The 19,615-nt window shown below is 40.3% G+C and overlaps 3 protein-coding genes across 4 annotated transcripts in view; 2 read left to right on the top strand and 1 right to left on the bottom strand.

The window, feature by feature from the left end:
• Positions 1-3: 3 nt before the first annotated feature.
• LOC136261941 (serine/threonine-protein kinase MRCK alpha-like) lies at positions 4-11,565 on the top strand. Its single transcript, XM_066056031.1, has 34 exons — positions 4-238; positions 365-456; positions 507-686; positions 745-893; positions 986-1,280; positions 1,490-1,560; positions 1,611-1,711; positions 1,909-2,068; positions 2,117-2,166; positions 2,213-2,281; positions 2,341-2,409; positions 2,462-2,535; positions 2,757-2,922; positions 3,269-3,336; positions 3,388-3,563; positions 3,616-3,907; positions 4,378-4,493; positions 4,576-4,678; positions 4,758-4,909; positions 5,159-5,247; positions 5,426-5,623; positions 5,776-5,844; positions 5,898-6,090; positions 6,815-7,028; positions 9,111-9,324; positions 9,411-9,625; positions 9,680-9,794; positions 9,847-9,957; positions 10,062-10,142; positions 10,191-10,288; positions 10,339-10,426; positions 10,483-10,706; positions 11,317-11,359; positions 11,411-11,565. The coding sequence occupies exons 1-34, from the start codon at positions 55-57 to the stop codon at positions 11,434-11,436; spliced, it is 4,545 nt and encodes a 1,514-aa protein (XP_065912103.1). The 5' UTR covers positions 4-54; the 3' UTR covers positions 11,437-11,565.
• LOC136261945 (rho GTPase-activating protein 4-like) lies at positions 11,531-17,165 on the bottom strand. Its single transcript, XM_066056035.1, has 19 exons — positions 17,031-17,165; positions 16,480-16,663; positions 16,273-16,429; positions 16,162-16,224; positions 15,958-16,104; positions 15,774-15,902; positions 15,487-15,708; positions 15,336-15,437; positions 15,115-15,280; positions 14,955-15,058; positions 14,828-14,906; positions 14,612-14,773; positions 14,305-14,382; positions 14,104-14,247; positions 13,945-14,047; positions 13,635-13,893; positions 13,176-13,350; positions 12,865-13,083; positions 11,531-12,810 (listed from the first exon to the last, which is right to left on the bottom strand). Exons 1-19 carry the CDS (start codon positions 17,074-17,076, stop codon positions 11,690-11,692), a joined length of 3,660 nt encoding a protein of 1,219 aa, XP_065912107.1. The 5' UTR covers positions 17,077-17,165; the 3' UTR covers positions 11,531-11,689.
• Positions 16,945-19,615, top strand: part of LOC136261944 (gamma-tubulin complex component 6-like) — an 8,492-nt gene continuing 5,821 nt past the window's right edge. Inside the window, exons 1-6 of one of the 2 annotated variants that reach the window (XM_066056033.1) lie at positions 16,945-17,089; positions 17,135-17,507; positions 17,561-17,657; positions 17,835-17,907; positions 19,298-19,348; positions 19,405-19,581. In XM_066056033.1, the coding sequence (XP_065912105.1) occupies positions 17,192-17,507; positions 17,561-17,657; positions 17,835-17,907; positions 19,298-19,348; positions 19,405-19,581 (714 nt within the window). In that variant the 5' untranslated portion in view covers positions 16,945-17,089; positions 17,135-17,191. The other variant, XM_066056034.1, reaches the window with a different exon arrangement.

The following is a 19,615-nucleotide window of genomic DNA, read 5'->3' as shown; positions in this document are numbered from 1 at the left end:
GAAAGTGTAAAGTAGTCACACGGGAGCTGGTCCAGTGAAGGGACCACAAGTGGTATGGATGTCAGTTCACGCTATGGCGCGCTCGATGCTGTGTTCCTTCGTCGGGGGAACCAGCAAGACGCCCGAGACGCCTACTATAGTGTCGAGACGCTGCTGGACTCGTTAATGGTACTTTATCAGGAATGCTGCTCGTCTTCAATGAGAAGAGAGAGAAACATTGCCGAGTTTGTGGAGTCGGGTATGCGTGCATGTGCATTAGTTAGTTTAGTAACAGAAAATACAGTCAAGCTTGTCTCCTATATAAAATGTCCAGTCGTAATGCGATATTGATACGTGGGCATTACTCTTCATGTCTCCGTAATAGCTAAACCATTGATAAGTCGTCTAACAGACATGCGACTACGAGCTGACGACTTTGAAACCTTAAATATAATTGGCAGAGGAGCTTTTGGAGAGGTGTGTGTTTGTGGTGTATACATTGGTGTGTATATATGTTGGTCACTTAGGTACTGGTAGTGAAACAGAAGGACACTGGTAAAGTGTACGCAATGAAGGTACTCAACAAAGCGGAGATGTTGAAGAAACAAAAAACAGCATGTTTCCGTGAAGAACGAGATGTGCTCGTGTTTGGCAACAAAGATTGGATCACAACACTCTACTATGCTTTTCAGGATACCGAGAATTTGGTTGGTCATCATTTATGTAATAAGAATGTTACATGCATAATTTATTATGTACATATAGTATCTTGTTATGGACTATTATTCTGGTGGAGACCTGTTAACTCTTATCAGTAAATATGAGGATCATTTGTCAGAGGACATGGCTCGATTTTATGCAGCTGAAATGATTCTGGCTATTGATTCGTTACATCAATTAGGTTACGTCCATCGGTAAGTAGTGAATGGACTATGTTGTATGATGTGGAATGTAGTTTCTGGTTTGGAACATGGTATGAAACATGTGTTATCTTCTCAAAATATAGCGACATCAAACCCGATAATGTATTAATTGATTCCAATGGACATATCCGATTGGGTGACTTTGGATCATGCTTGAAGATGGATGCTAACGGAAAAATATCCTCTAACGTTGCCGTAGGAACACCTGACTACATCTCACCTGAGATTTTGCAAGCTATGGAAGATGGGCGGGGCTCCTATGGGAAAGAATGTGATTGGTGGTCCTTGGGGGTGTGTCTTTATGAACTTTTATATGGAGAAACGCCATTCTATGCAGAGTCACTGTTAGAGACTTACGGCAAGATCATGCAACATAAGGTATACGTGTTACTGTAGGTTGTCAAGAGCTTATGAAAATATGGGGAAAGTGTTTTTTTGCTGCTGTTTGCATGTTATAAGAAATGTACTATCATTATTATCTGATGAACAAAAATAAAGATAATATTAACAGAAACTAGCTGGTGCTTCAGCTTTCAGAGTGGACGATTTCTGTAACATTTTTTTACCCACTGCTGTGTGTGTTCCAGACTGGCTTCTCCTTTCCGGAAGATGAAGATGACCTTGAAGTCTCGAAAGAAGCTAAAGATTTAATTCAGCGGTCAGAAATAGTGACGTAACTGTTTCTTAGTTAATTTTACTTGTGTGCAGTTTGATATGTGATGGTAAAAAGAGGCTGGGCAGAAATGGTATTGATGATTTTAAGAAACATCCATTTTTCAAAGGCATCGACTGGGATAAAATTCGTAATAGTAAGAACTGTTGTGCAACAATCATCATCTTGTATAACACTGTATTCCAGCAATAGCTAATTGTCCGCATACTTAATTCCCCTATCTGTGAAAACATTAAAGATCATAGGATTAACTGTTATGGCTGAATATGATAATCACATGCATCCTGTATACTAAACTGTGTGCTGGTGAATTTATGGACTGTGTGTGTTTAGCTCCTGCTCCATACACCCCTGAGATCGCTAGTGAAGCTGATACTTCTAACTTTGAGGAGTTTGATCCAAAGCCTTCAGAAAATAATGCTGCTGGGCCAGTTAATTCATCTGCTCTTGCTGTCCACCTTCCGTTTGTCGGCTTCACTTATACCCACAACAGGTATGTTAAGAGAGAATTGATGCTGTGACGTTTGAGACTTGTGTTTAGTCTTATGTCAGATAACCCTCCCCCACAAGATGATGCTACCGATGCATCAGGTAAGAACATATCTCGTGTAACTCATTGTTATGGTAACATATGTAGGTCCAGTAATAACCACTGAAAATCGCCGTCTGAAGGAACAAATAGGAAAGCTAGAAGTAGAAGTGAAAAGTTTGTGAACACAATTACCAATTTAATAATGGGATGTCACTACTAAATTTGCCTACTAGAATTAAAGAACCAACCACGTCCCAAGTCTACAGTAAATGATGATGAATCATTTGCAGCAGAACGAGAAAGTAATCACATCATTTGTATGAAGGAAGTCAGTACATTTTATTACACTTGTAGGTTTGCAGAACAAACTGCGTACATTAGAGAGGGCCAGCCGGCAAGCAAAGACTGAGAAGACACAGCTACAAGAAGTTAGTACCGGAGACACCTAAAAAGAACACTCTTAAGTGTGACACCTTTGATACCTATTTGCCAGTTTTTGATACCATTTGTCCATAGTTCCATTTGTATTAGAGTACATATGTTTAGGCTCCTGAAATCAGGATACCTCTGAAATGGTTCCTCCAAGGTATCCGAAATAAAGGGGTTTCTGATCTGCCGCACGTGTTACTATATGTCTGTGTTTGTATAGGAAGTGACAAAGACACAACAACAATCTGAACAGCTCCAACAAGAGATTAAGAACCTTAAGAGCAGCCTGAGAGATGCTCAAAGTGATGTCACCATGCTCACCAACAAACTGTCAGACCTGAGACAACAGAAGAACCATCTTGAGCATGAGAAAGATGAAGAAATTGGTAAGATATGTTGTTACATGATGTAGAAATAGCTTATTCTAATTTTTTTATTTAAAGGACAGTTTTAAGTTATGCACATAGTCTAGTCACATTCTAAGGCCTGTGTGGATGGGAATGGTTCTATACAGCCCCTTTATCTTAATCCCCTCAGTGTATAATCTCTGTTACCTTTATTGATAGCTTAACTAAATGCCATTTATCATCACTAGCAATGCATATTAGGATAAGGATTGTGTAGGTTTCTCTGATCCCCCGGTGCCACTCTAAATGACATCTTGTGAGCTTATTCTATTGTTGGTAATAGCTCACAGTCTTTTGACCAGTGGGTTTTACGTGTGTGCTGTAGGTACTCTTTTGAAGCGTCTAGACTTGCTACGAAAAGAGGCCCGTGAAATGGACCGGCAGAAAAGAAATGTTAGTAATGATGTATTCTGTCTAGTGGTGTGCATTATTTGGATGTTACAGTTTGCTGCTGAACTGGAAGAGGTCAATCATGATCTGCAGCGACAAAAACGACTGGTCCAACGTAGTGAGTTAGCCAATCAACAACTGAAAGAAGAGCTAGAGATGACAGCCAAGTCATCACAAAAGAACAGCCAAGCAGCTGCCAAAGCTACTAACCATCAGCAAGAGATAAACAAGTGAGCAGAAGAAAAGGGGAACTCCCTTCTTACATGTATAAACATATGCAAGGCTGGAGCAAAGGTTAAAAGAAGTGGAGATTGACCACCAGGAGGCCATTACTGCCATGCAGTCCAAACAGGATACCGAGATGATACGGCTGAAGGGATTGCTGGCCAACAGTGAGACAGTGCAAACTGAACTCCAACGAGAAGTCAAGGACCTTCAGTCAAAGTTGCAGCAGTTACGTCGCAGCACAGAACTGGATCTTGAGGAATCACTGCGTGACCACACGCTGAGATTTGACCGAGAGAAACAGAAATTGAAACAAGACAACCAGGACCTCCAGGCAGAAGTGGGCAAGGCAAGTAAAGGCATTTTCTTATTTTTTAATTGTGAGAGCACTACAGAACTAGTCTTACCAGGCCAGCTTGTATCTTTTCTTTTGTCATTTGGTCAGGAAAAAAAAAGACGAGAAAGTAAACAGGCTGTCCTGGCAAGACTACTATAGAACTAACAGCATTCCAAATATAGAACATGTCATAATATAAATTTATAACTTTTTTACAGCTTAAGAACTTAAACAGTTTTTAACACTGTAACTGGCTCTATAATATATATATATAGTCTCTCACCATTAAGACATACTGCTATTGTGTATACTCCACTGTAACCACTTGGAGACTGTGGGTACAGTAATTTAGTAAATGACATTATGTTGTGTTTATTACAGACATAGTTAGTGCACTTTGCTGTATGATTTATCCAATTGTAATTAGCAGTTATATATTCATGATGGGCAATTGATGGTTGCTATGCACTTTGTAATTACAGGCTAAGACAAATTTGGAGCAGGCATTAGCCAGCAAGGCTGAAATGGAGGCAATGGTGACACAGAAGCAAGATCTTTTGTCTCAGTGGGAGTCGCAAATAGCAGACATCATTCAGTGGTGAGATACATGGTTCAATGTGAACTCTTAAGAGATTTTAGAACCACCATAGAGGTGTCTTATTTTTCGTGCTTTACTCTAGGGTATCTGATGAAAAGAGCGCTCGCACTTACTTAAACACTATTGCAACAAGATTGAAGGATGATGTTGATACTCTTAAGGGCAACTTCAACATGTTGAATAGAGTATGTGGTAGTGTGTGTTGTGCATGTGTGCATTTACGGTGTGTGCAAGTGCCTTCATTCTGTCAATTTTTTTGTTTAGCGTGAGGAGAGTTGGAGAACTCTTCGCTCCAACAAGCGAGAGAAGATGGAGCTGTTGGAGAAACAATTAGAATTGAATAACGAGATCCGAGCTAAAGAGGAAATCCAGCGAGAGTGTACAACAACACGGCAGCAACTAACAGAAACTGAAACGTATGTACACTTTACACTTCTGGAGTACTCTCCGTATTGAGCATGAGCTTTTGTTAGAAGAAACTATCATAATTGCGACCTATTTTTTGTGACAGAAGGAAAGCGGCTTACCTTTAAACTTCCAGGTTCCATCATGTACAGTACTGTATGTTTTTGTATGGCCTTATTCATTTTTGTGGTATGGGACAATTTGTAGAGAATGAAGTTTAGTGTATACCTTTATTGTGTTGATGGTGTTACTTGTTCTAGCAATCTGGCCATCTCTGAGAGCAAGTATGACCAGTTGGAAAAGGAAGTTGAAATTTTAAAACAAGAGCTACTACAAGCCCGACAAGCAGGTAATGTAGGGTAGCTAATGCACATGGTTTGGCACACCATGTTGTTTTGTGTCATGTTGCATAACGTGTGTCATAGTGTGTTGTGTTGTATCATCGTGTGTCAGTTTGTATCAATCTGTGTCATCGCACATCAATTTGTGTCATCGTGTATTGACTGCTGTCATATTGTGTCACACAGCTCAACTTACAGAGAGTCAAACCAACCTGTTACAACAACAGCAGCAGCAACAACAGCGAGACATGGCTGCTAACCAGAACAAGTTAACTGGTGGTGGCAAACATGACTTTGTTGTGCGGTCATTTGACGTGCCCACAAAGTGTGACCACTGCAGCTCAATAATGATAGGTCTAGTGAGACAAGGAATGATATGCAAGAGTGAGTGATGTACGAAGTGTGCAAATAGTTTTACTTGAATAATGTATGTGGTGTAGTGTTGCATTTGTTTCCATCTGTACATGTGTGTATATGATATGCAGCTATGTATGTACTGTATACTTACAGTATGTATATCCTTATGTTACACACAGCTTGTAGCTGCTCATGTCACTTCCGTTGTGCTGATAAGCTACCGAACTGTCCCATCCCACCCAGTCATGGTAAGCCTGTATTATATCAGTGATTGTACTGTACATTTTGTATTGCATTACAGCCGCTTCAGTGGGGCTAGATGGTTATCATGGAGTAGGGACTGCACTTGAGGGTTGGGTACGTATCCCAAAGCCTGGTGGTGTGCGTAAAGGCTGGATGAAGCAGTATGCTATTATCTGTGACTTCAAGTTGTTTGTACACAACATCCAAGCTGATACTCCTAATATGACTGTTACTCATCTCTTTGATATCAAGTATGTGTGTAGTGTGCGTGCGTGCGCGTGCTCGTGCGCGTGCTCGTGCGCACAGGTGTGTGTTAAGTAGTGTTGTGCAGTGTGCATTGCTCCTGATTACCCATCCTTAATTATGGGTACATGGTGTTGACTGTTGCCCTTGTCTCTTATAGTGGGTGGTGTAGTGGGACTTCAGGCTCCTCAACTTAACAATGAGACATGATACAGCTCCTGGGGCCCTCTGTCCCAGGAGGATTTGCAATGGATATCCTGCTATATACTCTTATGCTACTCTGATCACTATGCTTCCTTTACTCAATTAGCTGATATTTGAATGTACATAATGCTAGCTAATCTGATGTTTATGTTTACTCATATTTTTACATACAGTATATTTCCATCTCTACTTCAAAAATCTATTCTGAGATCCTGTAACACCGGTACATCTTGATATCCTGTATCACTGCTACATCTTGATATCCAGCTGGTCTCCTTTTACACTTTACTACACTAGTTCAACTCCTTATAAGGTTTACTGTAATAGTAGTTCTAACAAGAGTCCATATACATGTAATTATCTTCCTCAGAAGTGTTCTAATTTTCTTTGATAGCTATGAAATTTTCTAGAAGAATCTATAAGTGTATGGCTTGCAATTTTAAAGTAATTGAATTCATGTGGGCTTTTATATATTTACCCTAAATACCTGTACTTTAGTCTTATTGCATAATTCCTTTTCTGTTAAAGGGATGATAAGTTCTCAGTAATGAGAGTCACCAAACAAGATGTTATCCATGCCAGTCCAAAACATGTTCCCTGCATATTCAAGGTGCAAGTGGGCGTTACCATGCAGCAGTTGGGCTCAGAACTACTAATATTGATGGAGACACAGGCTGACCAAGAGAAGTGGGTAGCCATGCTGGAGGAATTGAGCAAAGTGGCCAAGTCCAAACAACAGTCGGTGAGCCTCGATAGCAATGTCATTTCTTTCATATACTTGAGAAAGTCTGTGTATTAATAGCACACCAAGAGTTCATAATATATATACTGAGGAGAGTATCCTACTCTCATATACCCCTGTAGAAGGGCGTATTGTTGAAGTTATGACGTAGCACTTCTGAGTTCGCCCGTTTTTCTTTGTATAATTAATGATGTCATTAGTTGAACATGGTATCGATTGAACGCGTACCTAACAACATTGCTAGCAACCACATTAACTCCAGCTCTAAGCTTTTCTCACTGAACTACAATCGCTCCTTCATGGGTTAAGACCACTTCGTAGGTATTTCTTGCTAGGCCATTGCGAATACAGCTATCCTGAGTACCACGAGTGTGAAATGCTGCTAATGATTCTTGCACTTTTACGGCTGCTTGTACGTCACAAACCACAACATCTTGTCATTATGTCGTAACTTCACAATATGCCCTTCTACAGGGGTATATGAGAGTAGGATACTCTCCTCAGCATATATATTATGAACTCTTGATAACACCAAGTACAGTATATAAGAGTTTTGCTGTGGTTATATGAACACTGCTACATGTACATGATGCTACTCAATTTTCAGCTACCACATATGATCAAATTCTAATAAAAGATACTGGCTAGATGACCAGAGAACAGTGAAGGACCTTTAAGTCCTGACTTCTACCACACACGTCTGTACTGCTAGTGATAACTTAGGCCTAAACTGAAATTTGCACTGAATACCATCACAACATTATACAGATTTGATGAATGACATGTCGATCACTTCTTTGGCTGCTGTATTGTCAAAACGCCTTGAGTATCTTGATGTGTTGATTGTCATACTGTACCTTGATGTATTGATCATCATAAGTGTATTTTGATGTGTTGGTTATCATAGTGTATCTTGATGTATTGATCATCACAAGTGTATCTTGATGTATTGATCATCATGAGTGTACATTGATGTGTTGATCATTATAAGTGTACCTTGATGTGTTAATCATTGTAAGTGTACCTTGATGCGTTGATCATCTAGCTAGGGACTTGTGAGAAGGTAATACAACGAGTCAGTCAAAATTAGTGAATGCACAAAACATCCTAGACTGATGGTGACTTATCCTCCAACAGCCAGGAACTTCTCTCTGTGCATTCAAAAGCAACGTTGACTTCTTGCCAGAAAAGGGACCATGAGAAAGAAGGCTTAGAGCCCATTATTAAAAGGTTGTTCATCAAACCAACTTCAGAGATGCAAAGACTGGCTCAACTCTGCACATGTACAGACATACTACAGTAGGTTCTTATTTGTATAATATATGGTGATTATCAGGTGGAGAAGCCTCTCATTTATCCCAAGGGCAACATCTTAGTTGGAAGCATAACTGTGTGTGAAGTCTAGTAGTAATGGCAATGGCAACCAGCAGGTTGACACTTACATGGTTTTGGGTAACTAGGGTATTTTGAATACCATAGTGTTGTGAAGCCATTAGGCATGCATGTAAACAAGACTTTAGTAGGTTTCTGGTGCATCTTAGCATGTAGAAAGCTTTGTTGTTTACTAGTCTGTAAAATGTCCCAAGTCTCCACATTGACCACACAACTAGCTATCCATATAGTACAGCTGGCATTGAGTAGCATTCTCTTTGCTTGAAATTTGGCATGTCTAGGATAAAGGACACCACCTCCTTGAGTTATCACTATCTGCTTGATCTCTATAAGGTTTTCCTCTTGGTTCTGTAGTTTTAGTAACCAAAGGGACATGTAGGATACACTGAAATAATAGAAAATGATGCTGTATTGTATTTTAAAACCAATAGTACATCCACAGCTGGCTTAGACCAGTGTTGTTTGTGCTAGTAACGCTTAGCAATGAAATAGTGGTGATTAATGAATTTTGGAATACATGTAAAATGCTATGTGCATTAATACAGCTAAATGAAATTGACTAATTTGAATAACACCATAGTTTTAAAAATCGTTACAATACTTATGGCAGGTGAAAGTGTTAACTGAGTGCCTAGAAGTAACAAAACACGACTTGTTACTCAGCTGATAATACCGTGTTGTTTTGTGTAGCCACAAATATTCACACCGAGAGTGATCTGTGAGAGACCAGCTGATAAGGATGGACTGAGATTTAGTTGTGCTACTGTATTGGATACCAATCGTATCCTCCTTGGTGGAGAGGAAGGGCTACTCTTGTTTGACTGCACAGAAGAGACACTGCAGAAACTTGGGGAACGAAAAGTTACCTATCTTGAGCGATGTGAACAATTAATTGTGTTCATGGGTATGTGTGTGCGTGCGTGTGCGTGCGTACGTACGTGTGTGTGTTTATAATAATACTACATGTACCGTTTTCATTTCACTTTGCAGGTCAAAGAAATCGCTGTCCATGTTTTAGTCATATCGGCACCCTTGGTCCCAAAGCTGATATAGATGCCAGTTCTGTTAAAATAGCAGATGCTAGATCTTGTCAGTTGGTTACCATAGGAACAATTAGCAATATGCTTTGCTTATGCACAACAAACAAGAAGAAAGTTGCTGTGTTTGAGATAAACCCTAAAAAGCTACAATATGGTAGAATAAAAGTGAGCAACATGACTTAGCAATCATGACAGTTAATACTATTGTAACTCATGTAGGAGTTTAGTGCTCCCCAGACCATCCAATGGGTGAGAATAGTTGGCGGGAAAGTGTGTATTGGATTTGTATCCGGATTTATGCTGTTCAGTTTACAAGGAGATGTGATGCCACAAAGTAAGAATAATAGATGTGTTGTTAGTACAGTAAATACACTAGTGTTTGACAGAGTTAGTGCATCCTGATGATCTTTCGTTGGGATTCATTCGGGTTAATGAACTGAACACACTGGGCTGTGTTGAACTGAATGGTGGCAAAGAATACCTGCTGTGTTTCCATGGTGAGTGTTTTTCTTTACACTCATGTGCTCACACATACGCATGTGCTACCATGTGCACATGATTCTGTGCTTTTAATGGTTGCTATTCGACTTATCACATGTAGTGCTGGCAATGTATGTGGACAGTAGTGGCAGGCGTAGCCGTAAGGAGGAGCTGATATGGCACTCCAATCCTTCTGATATTGGTAAATTTTGTCACTCTTGTGTGCAGTTCAAGTAGTGTTTTATCATAGTCTACAGTGAGCCTTACCTACTGGTATACTCCGAATGTTGTGTGGAGGTCTACCATGTCCCCAGTGCTCACTGGATGCAAAATGTTCCCCTCAGAAAGGTAAGCAGGTGGCATCTTTCTTTGTAACTGGTCTTCATCCACCACTGCAGGTTAAGAATCTAAACAAATCTGGTAATCTATTACAACTCTTAGAGGGTGCCTTTTCTTTTGTCTACCTGCGTAAACATGGGACAGAAGGTAGGACATATTGTCTGACAAGATTTCAAATTACTATCTTGTATTTATGGCAATAGATGAATTAATGCAAATGAAGCGAGGTCGCACTCGAACTACCACCAAACTTGCAGGCATGCGTCCATTGATATCCGGACCAATAGACTTCCGTCATGAACAACATATTGGGGTTGACTGGATGGGATCAGGAAGTCCCAGCGAGCAATCCACAGGAATGGTCACTAGTCACTCAATGCAAGCTGGCCTCAACCAAGCTGGTGGTGATATGCATCCTCTAATGAAGGTATTTACATTGTTAGGGGTGTAGTAATAAGGCCTCACCTTAAGGTATGTTTGGGACCTACTAAAGATATATATATAGCAGCTACTGTAAGGAAATGGCTGTGCCACCCAGCAGTAAAGTATCAAGTAATTTGATTCAATAAACTCCAGTTTTAATTTATAGTTAAAAGCTGTAGCTTGGTGAGTCCCTGTAGTAAATTCTGTAACTTTGGCATGTGAAGTAGAAACCAGGCAAACCAGTTGTAAAAGTTAATAATAATATGTGAGAGGACACCATATTGACTTGCATCGATAGAAGTTATAGTAAAAAAATGTAGTAAATTTTCACATATCATGATAGTAAAAATATTTTTGTATATGAAAAATTTACACGACTGCTCTATTAGAGTATCTCAATCCAGTGTGAGATTTACTCATGTTTGTGATGCTTATTGTGTCTTTGTTGAATAGCAGCTAGCCTTCATTTTCTTACCACAATTATATAAGCTGTTTAAATTAAGGCTTTTAACCAAGACTGTGCAAGGATGTATACAATAGATAGTAAACACTCATTTAACTGTAATTTGTGTGCCATATGTTTGTCATCATTTTTTTTACCTTCTTGTGTACAGACAACACAATCAATTCATATGAATATGGCTGGCTCTGGATCAGGTTAGTCAGGTTTAACTTTTCATTTGCATCGTGCACACTACCCTTACACAGAAGCTACTAACAACGGAAGCCACTGACCATCCACTACTAATTTAAAAAAAGAATCTTCACATGCTCCAGCAGATAAACACTACCATTTCAATCATTGTATCTGTAGATTATTATTATCTATTATAAATTTAATATAATATTATTATTATTGATAACGTCAGTGTACCCATCACTGCATGCAAAAGAACCAAGAAAAATTTACATAACAAAAAAAGAAAATTATTAAAAAAGAAACTACATAATTACAATTATGCACACACATGCACCCTTCTGTTTGGCTCATACGGGAGAGTCTTTGTCACCTTTCCTAGCTTTTGCAGCAGCTCTTAGCTCCTCATGTAATGCAATAGGGTCATGTGCTGAGGGTGGGGCTACAAACCCTCCACGTGGTGGTGGTGCTGTTGGCTGTGGAGCTAAGGGAGCTGGTTTGGTTGGCTTCTTCGGCTTGCTGCGGAATGATCCTTTAGGTTTGGTCAACACTGCAGGCTTTTGTTGTGCCTGCACATCGTAGTGCATCTTCTGCAGAGGGGATGCGCCCACACCTGATGAGTGAGGTACAATAGGAAAGTTAATATTCTGTTCTAGTACTTCTTTGCTGCGTGCGATATCTGCTGATGGCATGGGACGTGGTTTAGGTCTGGTGGTTGGTGGTGGAGGATGTGCCTCCCGAGCAGCTGGATTGTATGCCTCTTTCAGTTCCTTCACCTTGCTACCTGTGTCAAGGTTGCTTCCTTCTGACTTCATTCTTCGATGGCCAGGACTTGGAGGTCTTCCTGAAGGCTGTGATGAGCTCAAAAACTGTGCCATTTTGTCCTTGACATTTCCAGTTGATGGCACTTTGGGTGGTGCAGTGGGGGTAATGACTTCCTTTGGTTTAGGTGGTAATGTTGATGATTGGCCAGCAATTTTAAAAGTAGACATTTCTGGTGTGGGTGAGCGGGGTTGGGATAGATTCTCTTCCTTAATAGTAGACACAGTCTGTGGCCGGTGGGTAGGGCTTACAACTGATGTGGGCTGCTTTGCAGGTTCAATCTGCTCTGAAGCAGGCTGATCAGGTTGGGGTGATGCTTCTTTGTCACTAGTACTAGGTGACGCTACAGGAGCACTCTGTTGTCTTTGCAGCTCAGCTGACTTGTTTGGTCCACTATCAATTTCATCAACACCCACTTGAGTGCTAGAACGTCTTGCTGGTGGTAAGGGGCTCTTTACTGCAGTACGCACCTCCATTATCTCCACATACGCTACTGGTATGTAGCCACGGATGCCATTATGAAATCCATCCCACCAATTTCCATCACTGGTTTTCTCTGTCACTTGAAGAATGTCTCCGGCAGAAAAAGTGAGTTCCTTTTGGTTCCTAGCGGTGTAGTTGTAGATGGCCTTCACGGTCATGGTGGTCACTAAATAAAGGCATAAAAATTGACACATACACAAGACTACATCTTATTACAAACCATCCACATCATCTTCGTCTGAATCCGAGTCTACTTCATCATCATCTTCATCCTCCTTAGCACCATTTTCTGCTGTTTTCTCTTCTTGTGATGGGGCAGTCTCATCATTGCCAGCAGCAGCTGTCACTGATGGCTCCTGCTGCTGAGTTTGAGGACTAGTTTCTTGTTGCTGTGATGCCACTGGTGAAGGTGTACGTTGTTGTTGTTGTTGAGCAGAAGCTGCAACAATTGAGACATTTACACAAATGTAAAACAGATCCACAACCTCTCACTATCTCAAGTTACACAACACTTATTAAACAATAACTAACTGGGTGTTGTTGGTGAACCTTCTGGTAGATTCTCCAAGGCATTTTGTATGTCCTGCTCTGTCAGGTGTGGGGAGGGGGTCTTCCTTTTAGGCTCCTCAACAGTTGGCTGGACAGGCTCCTCCACTGGTTGCTGCTGTTGCTGATCAGCAACATAATCAGCAGTGTCTTGGTTACCCTAACAAGTCACAGTGTAGAGTGAACACCACCACACAACGATACACAACATTTCTGACCAATGGTGCTCATAACTGTCACACAATAACACCCTGTCACACAATAACACCACAAAAACAATATCTGGTAGAAAATGAAATGCATCATATAATAAAACCATGTAGTATCTACAAAAACATTGGTAGATATATCAACGTATCCAGAATAGAGAAATCTCATTGTATAAATCTCATGTGACAACCATGTTGTACTACCTAGGCTCTACACAAGTCACACATTACTAACCTCAAATACAGTCACTGTTGGAGGAGGTGTGACTACAATACGAGGCTCGTTCTCCAAGGGCGGTGGTGGGGGTGAATCTATTTTCGTAAAGATTACATGATGCTGTTCGATACAAATCTGTATAAGCATGTTAACGGCAGGGACATCATTGTGTAGTTGTATGGCATCAAGTTCAGGTGGTGCATGCACAAGAGTAGGTCCAAACACTAGTGCCAGGTTACTACTACTCATCTTATTCTCATGAGAATGCTGAGATACTCTGCAGAAAAAAAGGTGACGGTATCTCCATTGTTGAGCTACTTGGGCTCACTTATAGAGGAAGTTAAACAGATATGCCATCACATCAATTACCAACGGATGTAGATTGGAAATTGTGGCCTTGGTGGCTTTACACCGTTCCTCTCCATCCTTACCTTTAATTAACACACAATAGCAACACGAACGTTACTACTCAATAATTAAAACTCACGAGCACATGAAGTGAACTCAGTATAATTCTCCATTGGAAATATAGGTGGCTGCAGCTCTCTGAAGTATGCCTTCAGAGTGCTTGCTATAGCAGCTATGTCATTTTTGTACTTTTCCTTGCCAGGTGTAGTAAAAGGGTTTTTCCCTAATTACAAATATAGTTTCACATGACAGATTTGACTTCTTTTATGGTTGTACCTACCTTCCTCAAAGTCTTTCCTTAAATCTTCAATGTGCTGAGCTGGCCCAGGAACCCTGAACAATCCTTCCATGGTCATCCCTAGTGATAAGAAGTGATACAGTCATATACATCACAAAAAACAAGAGCCTTCACCTGCCATACCTACATGGTGATGCCTAACACTGGGACACCTACTAGCTTTAGGAATCAGTGTATACAGACAGACAGACAGACACACACACACTACAACATACACAATAATTACACAGACTACAAACAAATACATACTAACAAATACACAGATACACTACATATACTAACAACCCACCTCGAGACTCAATTGCTCCACAGCAGCTGGACACAATGAGAGGTATCTTCACACCAGTAGCATTAATATAAGTCACTAAATCACCACCAAACAACTTGGGGAGTTCTCTCAGGTGATGAGCTGGCCCAATATCACTAGCAAAAGCAGCTGGTGGTGCCTTTTCTATTCAGTAAAATCATTACTAATAAAAAAATCAATACAGCTTCAATTACTTACCAAATGCCTGTTTAAGTAAGGTGTACTTTGCTTGAGACCTGGACAACTGAGAATTACTATGTAGCTTACGTTGAAACACCTGTGACAAACCAATACAAACTGCAACCATGCAGATCAAGTTATTTACATTTAGTGTGAACTCTATGTCTTCCTTCTTGCCACGCTGTGCATTGTGGAATGCTTGCAGTCTGACATTCTGAGGTGCCAGAACACTACTACGTTCCAATGACACTAAAATATAATGATTGTTAGTTGTAGATAAATACACATGTATAAGGTAAACTTACAAGCCTTCCGTGCATCTTCACCAGCAAGTGAGGTTGATAGATGCTGGGATGACAAGGGTGCTCCCTCAGCAGGCTCATCTGGCCCAGCAACGGGCTGTTCTCGACATGGAACAATTTTGTATTTCTCCAATACATTTTTGGTCATGTGTTGAAGTGTTTTGGTTTCCTATACAGTAAACACCTCACATGATAACACGTAACAATAATATTGGCCAAATTACCTCCTCGATTCTGACTTCCATATCTTTTGCTAGAGTATCAAAAGCCTGCATAGCTTCTTCAGCATCTTTATACAATGATTCTGTGAGTTGATACTCTTGTTCCTATGTGCATGTATTAACTTTGTGTATTCATTTCGACACACATTCATACCCCATCGTCATTATAAGGGATGAAAGTAAAGGATGGAGGTTGTGTGAAAATTGTACTGTTTTCTTTCAGAAACAATTGCAGGTCACCGTCAAAGCTGAGTTGATTTGCCTGCTCAAACACAGTGTCAGAACTACTCATTACCATCCGACAACTGGTGTGCTCCGACTCTCGGTAAGACTCGGCAACACGGTGTAACCCGCCATGGTAGTCATAGTCTACTTGCTGCATAGGGGGTAGGGAGAACACACTTAAGTACACAGTTGTATGAACTTGTTATACAACCTAACCTCTATTAAGTCAAGAATGTCTTTGTTGAAGTACTGTGTACTGAAGGCATTGCAGGAGCGCAAGTTTAACAAGTAGTCATTACGGAATTTGATCATTCTCTGCTGGTTCTCTTTGAATTGTTGTTGCCGCTATAAGGAAGGAACAAGAATCTATTCTTTACTGACTATACTGATAATACTATACCTCCAATTCTTTGCTCTCTAAATGATCTTTCCGACGTGAGCTGCCTCTGGCAGACTGCTTTGCAGCATCTAGCTTCTCCTTGCTACGGGCAAGTTTATTGAGAGCTTCTTGAGTGTTGTGTGATGAGTACTGGTAGGCCTTCATTGACTAATTAGTACCACACAACACATCAATATCAATTATCTCACTAATTAACACACAAACCTCTGATAACTCTTTGAGCTCCTTCATATACTTGTCTTGTATGTCTATACAAAATTCTTTACACTAGATAGACCAAAACATTTTAACAAACAGCATCATAAACTATCATACCTTCTTAGTTACAAGGTGAAGATCCTTTAACATGACATCTAACATTGCCTGCATCTCCGTATTGTAGAATTCTGCCAGTGCACCGCGCTCCCGAGCTGTCTTGCGTGTTTCATTGAGTAGATTACCCCATAACAGTTGAGTTGAGTGTAATTCTGACCTGATCAGGACAGTATAACAGTAGCAGTAAAAGACCTTTAGGTGTATTACTTGACATTTCGCTGTCGAGTTGCCTTTTCACTTTTCTCTGCCAGTCGATCAAGCCCCCTCATATATTCTATCTCAACCTCACCCCTTTTCTTAAAGAATTCCTGCAGTTCATTTAATAGTGCAATCTTTGACTCTGTTCGGAACTCCAGCGACCCTAACTGATCATTCAGCTGTTTCTTAATATCTATACAATCCAATGGGAAACATCAATACTACACCATAAACATGGCTTGCTAACAAACTACACATATCTTACTCTGTATTTGGTAAAATTAAGTGTATTACTATTACTACATCACTGGCCATTTGTAAAATGGCTTCAACAATTGCTTGGAAGATGATACGTGCAACGTTTTGTATATTGTAGTAACCCACAACATAAATAGGTCCCATGAGTTTTACGTATGTTTGATAACCCGTGCTAGTTTCCAAACATAAAGCGATACTTGGAACTAAGTTTGCGACTTATCGGTGGTAAAGCGCAAGCGAAACACTATTACAATGTCATGGATTTATAAAGCACCAACGACTGTACCCCACATCTCACTAACCGCGTATCTGCCCTTCCACATCCTGGCCTTTTCGCTGGTTCGCCATTAGGCCTAATCACGTGAGTTACTTAATGTTAGTGCGCATTAAATTAAAATAAATATAGCATCTGATATCGTAACTCATGCCGTAATGGCGAATAGAGGCGTTAACAGGATTCATCATGACTCTTAACAAAGCTGGTGTGTTCCAGCTAATTTCTGAGCTCTGTTCTACTGTTAGTTGGCAAGTTTGGAATGAACAAGGCCCTGCTCGCTACGTCAGTCCATTATGGAAGCCTCACGTTAGACTAGAGGAAGCAGCAGAGGAACGAAATAAGTTCATCACGTGCAGAGCTCAAGAGTATCGTGATAAACTGACGGAGGAAAGTGACAGGATTACTAGTACGCATGCGTTGTTGTACGAGCTCCAGAATATAATTGGTAGTGGGCGGTACATTTCCTTGTGGGAAGAAACACAACAATGGCTGCAAGAGGAAGGTTAGTCAGGTGAAGATTTTGTAGTATACGTCAGAGGTATTGCAATTCGGCAGCTTTTGGGAAGGTACTGAGATTACTACTTAATTTACCGAACACTCCAGTATGCAGCCCAGTGCAGTCTGGTAGCTCTGGCTACAGCAGTTATAGCAGGTTAGTAGCCTGTGTACCATTTTGTATGAGGAGCAACTATTACTAGCTACCTACTAGTATCTAGATTGTTAAACATATTAATGAGGTACCGTATATATCTTGCACCATTAAAAGATTGTTAGTGCACTGTATTGCTGTAAAGAGAGAGAGTCTCACCTTGTGGTTAATTTTTTACAGTGATTTATTTGAGGAGTTTCCTCTGTCAGATGATCTGCTTGCTGATATCAGCCAGTTTTCTACTGATTCTGATGTGAGTAGTGTACTGTGTCATAACTCATAAGGAAATGTGTGGAATATTTAAACGATTACATTAAATGTACTTAACTAAAATGTTAGGCAAGCGTCCCATTGCCACAATGCATAAAATTCTTATATAATGTATGCACAGACACTTGACCACTGCAATTCCGTATAGAGGGAAACTTTGGCGGGGGTAAACTTTGGTGAATAGCAAGCTAAATTCCATTTGGCGAAATAAACTTTGTTGTATATTGAAGCTCAATGTATAGCTAATCTCAGGTGCTACAAGTAATTGTCGACTTAAACTTTGACGAATTTGTAGCGAATCGTCAAATTCACCAAAGTTTTCCCCCGCCAAAGTTTCCCTATATGCAGTATTCATCAGGTACTAAGATACTAGAAAGATAATAGTTAGTGTGGTTTGTGATCCAGTGAAGCTTTACACTTAGCAGCCAGCTCATTATACGACTAAGGTATACATATGTCCTCAGTAATGAGACCACCTTGTTAGTCCTGCAGGTGATGGTTTCACTGTATTATCCATCTAATTCATGGATCTAGCATGTGGGTGTCCACTGAATAAGTTCTGTACTGGTTTAACCATCCATATTCCATATTTTTGTACGTCAACTGCTCTTTAGATCTTTTCGTGTCTTGTTTGTTTGTTTAGTGCAGTGTGGAATCTGTGGCTGGCTATAGAGTGTGTGCATGTGTGTTGGCATACGTGCATGCGTGCTCACATTTGTTTTTGTGTATGTGTGTAGCTATATACACACTGAAACAGATAGCAATTTTCCTATCCAGCTATCCTGAATAAAATCTTTCCGGACATCCTACGGATAATGAAATCCACACTTGCTATAAAAACATTGTCCGTGGTGGTGAAAGGTGGGGTCTATGGAGCTCCCCCCCCCCCCCCCCCCCCCCCAACAAATGTGTTTTGTGATGTCATAAGACGTATCACGCGATCAACACCGTATACACTTGTAAGGGTCACTGTAGTGGCTAATAGCTCAAGAATTTAATGCTGAATTATAGCAATGCTTACTTGCTTTATGACTTTATCTAGTAATGTGATTAAGATTATTGACTAAAAGTGCCTCCAGATTCAATCTCATAGCACTTAATTTTCAAAAAAATTCTGGGGGGCATGCCCCAAGGCCCCCTAGAAAGAGAGCATGCAAATCTGAGTGCGCACTGTGCATGTATAGCCACAATAGCTATACTCACCCCCCCCCCCCCCCCCCCAACTTTTCATACCTTCCTCCACCACTGATTGTATATTGTAAACATGACTAGTATAAACAAATGTAACATTCATATGAAAATTAAGTTTATAATGATGTTAAATGTGGAAGCTATGTATCAAGGAAACTTTTAACTTTTCCTTCATACTTTAGCTATTCAGCTGCCAACCAGGATCAGGATTAAACAGTTTCTTCTCACTAGAGGTAGCTAGTCCAGAGCATTACTCTACGTTATTACAACTACAAGTGCTCTTTGCTAGATGTGTCCAGAGACATTACAGCCGACAAGGACAGATTTGTTTAGTGGACTGACTCACTCACAGACCTCACAACTCAATATCACTCTTGTCTTACCTCAACTCCCTGAATACAATGAGCATTATTTAGAAGTACCGAGTAATATTTCTTTGCTACCACTACCAAGAGGAACAAGCATTGTATGTTAAAGATTTGGTAGAGTTGTATTATTTG

The sequence above is a fragment of the Dysidea avara genome, chromosome 7 (genome assembly GCF_963678975.1).
Source record: "Dysidea avara chromosome 7, odDysAvar1.4, whole genome shotgun sequence".
In the NCBI taxonomy this organism is placed as follows: Eukaryota; Metazoa; Porifera; class Demospongiae; order Dictyoceratida; family Dysideidae; genus Dysidea; species Dysidea avara.
Note: the sequence above shows the minus strand (reverse complement) of the source record. Positions and strands in the feature narration are given on the sequence as shown.

Bases quoted from the DNA above. Each gene is read 5' to 3' on its own strand.
- LOC136261941 (XM_066056031.1), top strand. From the start codon at position 55: ATGGATGTCAGTTCACGCTATGGCGCGCTCGATGCTGTGTTCCTTCGT. The intron at 3,564-3,615 runs GTGAGCAGAAGA...AACATATGCAAG, and splicing joins CATCAGCAAGAGATAAACAA to GCTGGAGCAAAGGTTAAAAG. The intron at 5,845-5,897 runs GTAAGCCTGTAT...ATTGCATTACAG, and splicing joins TCCCATCCCACCCAGTCATG to CCGCTTCAGTGGGGCTAGAT.
- LOC136261945 (XM_066056035.1), bottom strand. From the start codon at position 17,076: ATGGCGAACCAGCGAAAAGGCCAGGATGTGGAAGGGCAGATACGCG. The intron at 16,105-16,161 runs GTTTGTGTGTTA...GGTACTAATTAG, and splicing joins AGCTCAAAGAGTTATCAGAG to TCAATGAAGGCCTACCAGTA. The intron at 14,907-14,954 runs GTAAATAACTTG...GGTTTGTCACAG, and splicing joins ACATAGAGTTCACACTAAAT to GTGTTTCAACGTAAGCTACA.